The following is an 11,175-nucleotide window of genomic DNA, read 5'->3' as shown; positions in this document are numbered from 1 at the left end:
GTGATCTCAGCTCACTGCAACTTCCGCCTCCCAGGTTTAAGCGATTCTCCTGCCTCAGCCTCCTGGGTAGCTGGGACTACAGATGTGTCCCACCACGCCTAGCACAGGGGCATATTTGTAATAGAGACGGGTTTTGCTGTGCTGGCCAGGCTGGTCTCGAACTCCTGGCTTCAAGTGATCCACCCGCCTCGGCCTCCCAAAGTGCTGGGATTACAGGCATGAGCCACTGTGCCTGGCCCCTTTATTTGATAATATACACATATATTCACACATACGTTTTTGCCCAAAACTCTTTATTTCAAGATGACGTTTCTGTGGCTATGTGTGGTATGTGGTATAAATCTCAATCTATGGTTGCACGAGGGGCATTTTCCTTCTCGTAAGTGCAGTCTAAACCAGTAGGAAGGAGGTTTGATTGCCAAAACCAGTAAGAACTTGGGCACTGTGGGTGCTACAGTGGGCAGGTGAACGAGGACCAAGGAGAATGTCTAAGAGGCCTCTAGCCCTGCGCTCGGTGAAGACAGGACAGAAACAACAGAGCATACATACCTTGGAAGTGTGTGTCCTGACATACTCGTCTAGAAAGTTCTGACAGGTTCTTTCTCCCTGGGAAGTGCAGCACATGCCCCAACACTGGCTCTGCCAGCGTGCCCATCCCAGATGTGCTTGCTTTGTGCACACCCACACCCAACCCCCTGCCCTCCCATATGCTCTTCTTTGTGTCCAGGTAGGCCCTGCTCTCAGGCAGCAGCTTCTGAACACATTCCTCTTGGCACAGACAAAAGAAAGTACTTTGTCTGTGGAATTCAAGGCTGAGCCCTGAGTTCTAGCACAAGAAGACCACTGCAGTCCAGAGATAAGAAACTGGACCAGAGGCAAATCATGAACAGAACCTTGGGAGTAAAGAGAAGGGGTTTCTAAGATGGAGAGAGGAGCGTGGAGCCAGTGGGATGTGGCTTCCCCAGGTTGCAACCCCAAGGAGTCTCTGGAAGCAGCACCAGTTCTGATGGGAGAGCAGAAGAGCTGCCATCCTCAGTCAGGGTCCGAGTCAGGGTCTGAGGAGAGCTGCTGCTCCATAGTCTCGCACATGGCATCCTGCAGGGACGTAAGATGACCCCGGGGACTCATCCCCATTGGCTGGATGACTCTGTTCCTGTGGGGAAAGGTGCAATGGGGCTGGGGAAGGGGCCCAGTTGGCCAGGCAGGGGTCCTGCTCACCCCTGGCTGCTACCTTCCTCTTCACCAAGTAAGCTGCTCTCATTTACGGGGGAAGCCTGGTTGGACCTTCCGTTAATTGGGCCCAAATCCTAACTGCTACCTCATGGCTTTAAGCAGTTTCTTAATTTAGACATCTAAATTGGTCTTAAGCAGTCTGTTCATTTGGACACTGGGCCATCTCCAATAAGTGTAGCAATGTTAGACCATCTCTTTTTTTTTTTTTTGAGACGAAGTCTCACTCTGTCGCCAGGCTGGAGTGTAGTGGCGCAATCTCAGCTCACTACAATCTCTGCCTCTCAGGTTCAAGTGATTCCCCTGCCTTGACCTCCCAAGTAGCTAGGACTACAGGCACCCACCACCACGCCCAGCTAACTTTTTTTTGTATTTTAGCAGAGACGGGGTTTCACCATGTTGGCCAGGATGCTCTTGATCTCCTGACCTTGTGATCCACCTGCCTCAGCCTCCCAAAGTACTGGGATTACAGGCGTGAGCTGCCATGCCCAGCCTTAGACAGTCTCTTTAATTTCTCTGGGCCTCAGTTATCATCTGTAAAATGGGCACAATACTGATCTCAATACACCCATCCCCTGGGGGGATTTCCTCTAGGGCAAGTGATTTCAAACATCAGCAATGCAACCTAACACCAGGATCCTAAGCTCTCCTCTGATCCTACCTCCTGGGGCTCACAAGACAGGATGTGGGTCAGCTCTCTCTTCTCCCAGCTACAGGCCCCTCCTCATCATGCCACACACCTGGAGAGCTTGTCAAACATGGTCACCAGCTTCATGGCCTCGTGCTCCTTCTGCTCCTCCGTCATGCCCTCCATAGGGTTAGGCGGCTTCTCCTCCACCCTCCCGGTCACCGGGTTTATGCTGTTTCCCAGCAGGTGGAATGTGGGGAATGCATTAGTGACTCTCCAGGACAGGAGGCAAGCCACCTCTTTTCCCAGTGGGGCGAGGTGGGCAAGGCAACTGCAGGAAGAGGCCTCCCTCCAGAAGCGGCACTGGTAACCAGCAACTGCCACCTGCCACCTTCTGGTATCCCAGATAGCACTTAGGGACAGGTGCTTGATTCTGGAAGGTCTTGCCCACTGGTCATCCTGTCCCACCCTACAGTGGTCCACATGGATGTCGAAGCAGGGACTAGGGGCTTTGAGTGGAGACCCGAGGGGGTGTTGGGGGCACACACCTGGCCTTGGCTTCCTTGTACTCGTCTGTGTCTGTGTCCTCATCCTCCGAGTACTGGCCCTCAGGCCGGCCTCCCGCCATGAGGCCCCTGGCAGCCAGAAGGCCAGCAGCATTCCCATAGCCTGTGTACTTGATGAATCGGGGCACTGGGGGGCAAGGCAGAGGTCAGTGTGCAAGCCTGGCTGAGGTGGGGGCGCTGGGACCCGGATCTCCATAACTCACCACTCTCAGAGCACAGGACAAACAAGAACTCGGCGGCCACTCTCTTCACATCTGTGTCCAGGTGTGTCATGAGGCGGACAAGCTTGTTTCGCAGCATCTCCCCAACCTCAGGCCGTGTCCTCACATCCCGCAGAGGGGGCAGCACCTGGGGAGGTGGCCGTCCCTAAGCTTGGGCTTGGTCTGTGATCAGGGCCGAAACCACATCCCCCAGGAGTGCCAGCTCCTCAGTCTCATACCTGGGCCTTCAGGAACTTCCTGGCTGGGCGGTGCATCCGGGCACATTCGGTCAGCACGCTCAGCACGGGAGCTACGCTCTCCTTCAGCCTGTGTGTCTGTAGAGGAGCCTCTGTCACCGTGGCTGTGCTCCTGCCTAATTTGAGACTGGCGCAGAGTTACACCCCCCACCGCCCCTTCCCACCAACATACACAGCAGCTGGTCCTGGTGGCACAGGTTTGGGAAGAGGCCCCTCTGCAGTTAGTCAGCAGAAGGCCAAGAGTGGGTGGTGGGTGTCTGTGTCACTTTTGAAAAGGACGGGCACAGAGCTTCACTCAGAGGTACTTGTTGTAAGCTTGGTGACTTGGGAGAAATAACTGCTTTAAGTCTAATTACCTCAACTATAAACCAGGGCTGGGAAGAAAACACAAAGCAATTAAAGCTTTAGACTGGCACACACATTGCCCTCAGATGTTGGTGGCAAAAAGAAACGAGAACCGAATCCCCACTCTGGGTACTTCATGGACAGAGAGCAGGGAGTTCCTGACCCTCCTAGCATAATGTGCCTGGACCCCAGCACCAGCAGTGGCAGCGACAGCGACAGGCACAGACAACCCCCCGGCTGTATGTCCAGTGCCAGCTCCCTACCCTGACTGGCTCTCACGCACCATGTGTGTCCCCTGCTTAGGCAGGTAGATTCCCGAGAGGTCTCCTAAATCTCGGTTTATTGTGCTCCAGCCTGCTTTCTGCAAGCTCCTGGAGGATGGTTAGAGCCCTAGCTATCCAGATGCCCTGTAGTGCAGTCACAGGAATCAGAGGGAAGCTTTGATCTGAGGTTCCTATGGGTCTCCTCAGGATGTTGAGGGACAGCTATGCTTGTAGTCAAGGGCTGCCTGTGTCTGAGAGTTAAAAGCAGGGACTTGGGGGCTTCTCAGGACCACTCAATAAAGATCCACAAAGATTTAAGAAGTGAAACCTTCAAGTGTGTGGAAGGTGTCCACATGCTTCTCATGAAGGAAGGGTCTAGCTTGTTGCCAGGCTGGACCACAGAACAGCCGGAAGAATCACCTGTATCACACCACCAAGATGATTTCCACTTACCAATGTGGCCAGTGGAGAAGCACTGACCACAGCTGTGCAGGAGAACCAGTGCCAGAGCCACTGGGGGAGCCTGTACAGCCATCCCCAGCCTACCTGGTGCAAACGCTTCTCTAGGAAGATGAGGAGGGCACGAATCACATCCATATTCACTCCCATGAACTCCACGGAGTCTTCGTGTGGCTCCAGGGTGAGGAGAACATCCAGACACTTGAGAGGCAAGTTCCCCAGGAGGTTCACTGCGTGGCTGACAGATGGAGGTGGGGGTCTCAATAGGGCTAATCCCTCAGCACAGATGCAATCTTTGTGCCCCCACTGAACCACACATTACATGAGCTGGCGTCTGAGGCCCAAAGGGGCGGCACTGGGGACCAAAGCCAAGGGCAGGGACTGATCTGAGAGGCACTGCCACTCAGCTGTACAGTGGGGTCCCCTGGGGAAGTGGGGGCTGAGACACCCTGCCTCCCCTACCCTGTCTGGGCCAAAGTGCCAGACCATCTCTGGAAACCACACCAGCCAAGGGGCAGGTGGACCAAGAATGGGGACAAGGAGCCAATGTGCCCTAGTAAATACCACACTGTCTGTTGCCACTACCCAAGGCCCAGGTGGCACATTCCTGCCCCCAAATTCATGGCTGTTGTCCTGGCCACATATTAGAAGCACCCAGTATTCTCTGGAAACACACCGATGTCCAGTCTCACTCACCCAGACAAAGTCAGACCCTCTAGGGTGGGGCCTGGGCTCTCAGGTGGTTCTGGTTCACGGCCAGGGCTGAGGATGACCATCTAAACATGTGGACACACTTCCCTCCCAGAAAAAGCCCCATCCTCACCCATGGAACTCCTCTGTGCGGTCTCCAGCAGTAGCAATCATCACACAGTGCCGGAGAAGGGTCCCCAGGTGTCGGTAAAGAGCAGCGTCTTCCTGACCAAAGAAAGAAGGGTTCCTGTGAGGAGCCCCACTCATCCCACTGCTGCCTGCTGAGGCTCTACTGTCTGTTGCACTCCAGAACTGTGTGGCAATGACTGTGCACCTCCTGTACTGCACACTTGGTCCCCTGGGGTCTCCTAGGTGACTCTGGCTAGTGCTGGGGGCAAAAGATGACCACTGCTGTCTTCCTAAAAACTCCATGAGTATTCTTCTAAGAGCACGTCCCTGATTAGGAATGTTAACACACACCCTTGGGATGAAGTCACACTCTGTCTCAGCCCCACTCACAGCCTCATGGTGGAGGATCTCTTACAGTCTCCCCGGAGAGCACACAGCCCCCTGCCAGGCAGCAAGAGCCAGAAGGGGCCTCTACTTCCCTCAGAATCCTCCCCTAAGGTCCCAGCCCAGAACTGGCATCTCCTTGGCCTTGTCCCAACACGCTGGGAGGTCCTGTTCTCTCCATGTCTGACACCCAGAAACCTGAAGGTACCCAGTGGGAAGCAGGTCCAGGAAATGTTGGAGCTGAGTTGAGACCCATCCATGGGTTGAGGTCAGGGCTCACCTCGTCCACCTCCCCCTTGATGGAGTCGAGGGTGATGTTGAAGAGCACTTTGAGGATCTCCATGGCCCGCTCAGTCTCTTGGGAAGGAAGGAGCTTGGGTGGGTTCCCTTCAGGAGTCACCCCCAGCGTCAGCTCCAGTGTGTCAGTCAGCAGATGCACTCCTTTCAGCTCCTGAAACAGCTGCTGGCGCACATCGGTGCGGAGTGCCGTTAGCAGGAAGAGGAGCCTCAAGTCAAAGAACTGGACATCGTGGGGGAAGCTCCTCTCCCGGTACAGCCCCACACGCTCTGTGAGCTTCACCACTAGGCGGGCCTCTGCTGCCAGCATCTGTGCCACAGGGCTGCTGAGCACGAGGTTGCACAGGCACTTGAGGGACTCCAGTACAACATCCATGTCGGGGGAGTCTGGGACGGACCCCTCAGAGCCAGAGATGTCAGCATAGCAGGCCAGTGCCTGCAGGCTCTGGCGGCTGGTAAACGGGTCCAAGCAGTTGCGGTCCCGGGACAGGATTCGGACACTCTGCAGCCAGGTGACACGGTGGGAGGGTGGCAAGCCCTGTTCCAGGACGGAGACCAGCAGCTCCGCCAGTCTCTGTGGGCAGGGAGACGAGCGGCTCCACCAGGCCCCTCTTCCTGGGGCCACCCGTCCCTGTCCCTTTACCCCTCGGGCCAGCACCCACCTTCCGGTCCTCCTGTTGAGCATCATCAAACGTGAAGCTCTGGGAGTGCTGCAGAGAGAACGAGTGAATTCAAGTCCACAGAGGGGCAGTATCCGCGCCCGCTGACGGGGGGCGGCCTATTGGCCTCTAACTCAGGCAGCAGCCACTGCTCAGAAGGGGTGGCAGGGTCTACACTCGCCCCCATCCCTACACACCTGCCACCCAACGGGTGCACCCCAGACACTCTCCCCCCAACACTGCATCCCTGACGTGCCACCCCCACCCCGCCGCGTCCCCTCTGCTTGCTGACACAACCCCTGCCTCACCCACACCGTCCCGACCACCCGCGCACGACCCTGCCCCACCCCCTCCGTGCCCGCCCCCCGGCCTCAGGCGGCCGCTCACCTCCTGGTTGTATGACCGCAGAGCTTCCATAATCACATCCTCCTTCCCCGTCTCCACGGCTTCTGCAACCGCCCGGGGCTCCATGGCGCCCCCGGAACCCGGCGCGGGGAAGGCGGGACGGGCCCTTCCTCAACCTTTCCGGGCCGCAGTTCGCCGGCCCCGCCCTGGCCCAGAAAGCCCCGCGCCAGCGCGCGGGGGAGGCCGGGACGGGACGCGGCGTCTGGTGGCGCTTCAAGGGGGCGCGGCCTGAGGCAGCACTGGCGGCTCGGAAGACCCGAGTCGGGCCGAGTCGCCCTGAACCGGACTGATCCCCCTCCTTGTGACCGGGGCTTCTTGGGCCGGAATTTCCAACAGGAAAGGATCTCAGCCCCCACCGCGCCCTGCCACACACACAGTGACGCCCCTCGAGCTCCACAGAACCGATGGGATGTAGACGGGAAAGCCGAAGTGGAAAGGACTTTTCAGTCCCGGGCCATTGGGTTCGTTAGGCGTTTGCTGGGGAATGCAGGCGAACGGGACTCCCAGGCCCCTGCCTTTGTGGAGCTTATGTTCCAGAGGGGAAGGCAGACAAGGAAAAACAAAAGGACATGAGGCGGTCACAGGGCTGTGCTTCAAAAGAAGCAAAAGGTGACTGCTGGGCTGCAAGGGCTGTGAGGAAGTGGTGTTTTTGCTAACACTGGACGATGGGAAGCGAGCTGGGAAAAGACTGGAGGAGCCACTCCAGGCAGAAGGAGCAGCACTTGCAAAGGTGGAAGGGCCGTGAGGGGCCGAGAGAAAGGGGAGCAACGCAGTCTGGCCTGGACTCAGTTCCCTCTTGACAAGCAAAGATCCTGCGTGTCCGTTTCAGTGGCCATCAGGAGGATTCAGTGACGCACAGGAAGCGCGGTCCACTGGCTCTTGTAACAAGTGCCCGGGAGCAAAGGCGTCTACGGCCCCCACTCCCCGTGCCGCCTCCCAGTCTCTTTCCCTGCTTCACTTTCCTGTAGCGCTTTCCGCACACCTGTATTCGACGCGGCGCGCACTCGCAGGCACTAGCGAGGCGCCGATCTCCACTTGACAGAGGAGGCACCCTTGCCCCCTCCACACCCAGGGCTCCTCGCGGGCTTCTGCCCGAGGGGCCTACTCCTCCCTCATGACCCGCCTGTGAATCCTTCCTAACCGTTAGGACCTAACGCATGGCAGCGTCTTTCCACCACCATCGTCTTGGCACTGAGCAAGCAAACGGCCCCGCCCCGCCCCACGTTCACAGGAACAACAAACAAACGTCACATCCGCGGTGCTGCTGTAATCCCAGCACCTTGGGAGCCCGGCAGGCGGGGGCTGCAGTGAGCTGAGATCGCGCCACTGCCTGGGCGACAGTGCTGAAAATAAGTCACAGCGACGCCCATCGCTTCCGCGACCCCGCGGTTCCCCACCCTCGGGCCTAAGCCGGAAATCAGCGAGCCCGACGCGGAAGCGGCTGGGCCATCTAGGGGCGTGGTTGGCGCGGAGGCGGGGCCATCGCTGGCGGGGGGCGGGGCCGGAAGCCCGTTCCCCGTGACTGCGCCACGTCTGAGGCGGCTGTGGCCGCGTCGGTGTTGGCGTCGAGGAGCCGGGGCAGGGCACGATGGCGGACTGGGCTCGGGGTGAGCGCGGGAGAGCGGAGCCGTTGGGGGCAGGGCCGGGCCGGAACCGACGCCGCTGCCTGTAGAGCCGCGTGCGCCTGCCTCTGGCCTCGGCGGGGAGGACCCTGTCAGGGGGGCGGATTCGGATCCTTCCGGGTCCCAGCAGGGCCGGGTTTCGGCCAGCACTGCCGCTAGGAAGGACGGCGGGCGGGGCGGCCCAGCAGCTCCAGCGAGGGGTCGCGCAGCTGCGGGGTCCCCCCACTCCCCGCCGCTCCCTGTGAGATCGTTTTGCATGGGTTCAGGGTGAGCGGGAGTCTCGGCATTCGACAGGTCCCGAGGCCAGGCCTTCGGAGTAGGCTGTGCTCCGCTGGTGTCCAGGCAGGCCTCTGCTAACTAACTTGGGCCTCGGTGGCCCCATTTCCCCTCCTGGAGCCCGTGTTCTTCTCTGCAAAGTGGGATATTGATGCCTGTCTGAGTTATGATGAGTAAAGGAATTAATGAACAGGAAGTGGTTGGAAGGACGCTGGCATCCCTTCCTTAACGTTGAAGCTAGGGAGAAGGTGGTTCTCACCCACCTGAGGTGACAGAAATTCCTTATCACCTGGCCCAGCCTGTCACAGGCCGGGCCTCTGCAAGCGCTGTGCTCTGGGTGTTGCAGGAAGCCCTGTGTGGGATGCAGACCAGGGATCACGCTCCTGGTCGACCTCAGCTCCCATCTCGCGGAATTGGGAACTTTGCTCAGCTGTTTTCTGTGCGGTAAAGGGCCTTCCCAATGTTCTGTCCTGGTTCCTTGCCACCTCTTCAGGACCCAGCTCAAAGGTCGTCCCTGCAGGAGCCTTTCTGCTGCCCTGCTGGGTACTTTTCCCAAGTCTTTCCTATGCTCTTAGCAGAGTTTACTCTTTTTCTATAAGAATGGGCTCCACATACACAGATGGCGACCTCCCTGGATGCAAGTGTCACATCTTATTAACATCCCAGAGCTGGGCCCAGTTTTTGCTACACAGTCTCAGAAGGTGCTGGTTGGACTGAACCCACTGTGGGTGCTGGCCCATCCCCACCTGGATGTGTACACAGGACACGTGTTCACATGACAGGCCCTTGCACACATCGTCCTTTATGCAGTCTCTCTCACATGTGCAAGATTCACCTGCTGGAACCTAGGTTAGGTCCCCTAGATTTCTGACTCACCCAGTTGTGGTTGGAGTGAGAGGGGTCAGAGGCCTCGCTCCCCGATGGATGCAATCACTCAGCCCCTCTCTTTTCTCAGCTCAGAGCCCGGGCGCTGTGGAAGAGATTCTAGACCGGGAGAACAAGCGAATGGCCGACAGCCTGGCCTCCAAAGTCACCAGGCTCAAATCGGTCAGTGGTGGTCTGTCCTCTTACCTCCACCTGGTGCCCTTGGGGAATGGGGATCAGAGGGAAGGTAGAGGGCCCAGAGGAGTTTCAGGCAGTTTGCCGTCCTCCTCGTTCGATTCGTGGCTGTGCTCACCTGCATGAGGCCCCAGCTGACACCTGGACCTTCCTGCTGCTGCCCCACTGTGTCTGGCAGAGTTGTTGGCAGGGTTTGTCTGGTCTGGGAAGGGTGAGTGCTGTATTATGTGTCTGCTCTGGCCCAACCCTGCCCTCTCTGTGTGCTGAACAGCTCGCCCTGGACATCGATAGGGATGCAGAGGATCAGAACCGGTACCTGGATGGCATGGTAAGGGCCCACGGTGTGCGCGAATCAGTGCCCTGCCCCCAGCACTACCTGCTACAGAGCTTGCAGTGTCTCCTTCAGCACTGGTGCGGGTGGGTGGTCAAATCACCACTTCTGTGTGATCTTGCCGGGATTCTTCCCTTAGGACTCGGATTTCACAAGCATGACCGGCCTGCTTACAGGGAGTGTGAAGCGCTTTTCCGCAATGGCAAGGTCCGGACGAGACAACCGGAAGCTTCTATGTGGCATGGCTGTGGGTCTGATTGTGGCCTTCTTCATCCTCTCCTACTTCTTGTCGAGGGCAAGGACGTGAGACAGTGGGAGCTGGTGTCTGTGGGTGCCAAGGGCAGCCATTGTCTTCCCTGCCTGGCATCTTGGGCTCCAGAGGACTTACCTGCAAAGTACTCCTTTGAAATTATAATCGTGGGCCAGGAATCCTTTCTGTGTGGCAGGAGGCTGCGGCTGCCTGTGACCTGATGAGCTCATGTTGGCTGGTCCCATGTGTGGAAGGGACTCTTTCGGGGAAACCAAGGCCCAGCCCCTCCCCCCTTCCCCAGATGCTAGAGACACAAGCAGAGCTGGGGCCGCAGCGTGTCTGGAGGAGCCAGGTCTGAGCAGAGCAACTGTTGAATCCCAGGCGTGGCCACCTGTGGCCTGCAGCCTTTCTCCCAGCTCTTGGGACGCTGACATCTGAAGGCTCCACGGTCGTGTCCTTGTCTGGATGAGGCCATGTCTGTGATCCAAGGTTCCTGGAACTGACACAGGAAGGGGCTGTGAACCCTAAGTGGGTGCTATCTCCTCCAACTGAGGCTTCTCAGCCTGGAGATGGCAGTTACTCCTGGCCATGGTTGCTGAGCACAGGAGACCAGTGCGGGCCACCCTGCTGTGAGTTCTCTGTGCCTACTCTCCAGTCCTGCGGATGAAGTGAGACCCCTGGGGAGAACGGGTTGTGGATGAAGGAGTGGACTGCAGCCTTGGCCTAGCCACTGGGTGGGATCCTTCTGGGTCCTGTGACTGTGTATCCAGGAGCAGAAACTTGTATTCTCAGGATTCAGAATCTACCCAGCACCAGAGATGTGTTTTCAGAAGAACAGACCTAGAAATGGGCCTCTCTGGCATTTCAGAGTCAGGCAAAGCAGGCAGGGCCGGGGAGCCATTGTGGGTCTACACAAGAAGGTTCCTGAGAGGCTATCAGTTGTTGCCATCTAGCTTGCTGGTAACTCTGGCGCCTCTGCCAAGCCCTGCCAGACTCCTCTGGCTGTGATGGCGTTCTGTGCCATCCTCCTTGTCCCCAGCCTCTGCAGGATACCCTCCCTACCCACCTCTCCCTGGGCCTTCCCTGTCCACTGGGCTGGGCTCATGTTCAAACAACTAGACTGGC

At 58.0% G+C, this 11,175-nt stretch overlaps 2 protein-coding genes across 3 annotated transcripts; one reads left to right on the top strand and one right to left on the bottom strand.

Moving 5' to 3' along the window:
* Positions 1-276: 276 nt before the first annotated feature.
* On the bottom strand, positions 277-7,705 carry RIC8A (RIC8 guanine nucleotide exchange factor A). 2 transcript variants are annotated; one of them, XM_077961500.1, is made up of 10 exons: positions 6,495-7,705; positions 6,111-6,158; positions 5,432-6,022; positions 4,772-4,863; positions 4,036-4,186; positions 2,864-2,959; positions 2,628-2,790; positions 2,407-2,551; positions 1,971-2,090; positions 277-1,153 (listed from the first exon to the last, which is right to left on the bottom strand). In XM_077961500.1, exons 1-10 carry the CDS (start codon positions 6,576-6,578, stop codon positions 1,033-1,035), a joined length of 1,611 nt encoding a protein of 536 aa, XP_077817626.1. In that variant the 5' UTR covers positions 6,579-7,705; the 3' UTR covers positions 277-1,032. The 2 variants fall into 2 exon arrangements, with proteins under 2 accessions (XP_077817626.1, XP_014968684.3); XM_015113198.3 differs by having other exon boundaries at positions 2,628-2,772.
* Positions 7,706-8,015: 310 nt separating this feature from the next.
* On the top strand, positions 8,016-10,732 carry BET1L (Bet1 golgi vesicular membrane trafficking protein like). Its single transcript, NM_001257611.1, has 4 exons — positions 8,016-8,119; positions 9,366-9,457; positions 9,741-9,797; positions 9,940-10,732. The coding sequence occupies exons 1-4, from the start codon at positions 8,101-8,103 to the stop codon at positions 10,105-10,107; spliced, it is 336 nt and encodes a 111-aa protein (NP_001244540.1). The 5' UTR covers positions 8,016-8,100; the 3' UTR covers positions 10,108-10,732.
* Positions 10,733-11,175: the final 443 nt, after the last annotated feature.

Source organism: Macaca mulatta, chromosome 14 (genome assembly GCF_049350105.2).
Source record: "Macaca mulatta isolate MMU2019108-1 chromosome 14, T2T-MMU8v2.0, whole genome shotgun sequence".
Classification (NCBI taxonomy): Eukaryota; Metazoa; Chordata; class Mammalia; order Primates; family Cercopithecidae; genus Macaca; species Macaca mulatta.
Note: the sequence above shows the minus strand (reverse complement) of the source record. Positions and strands in the feature narration are given on the sequence as shown.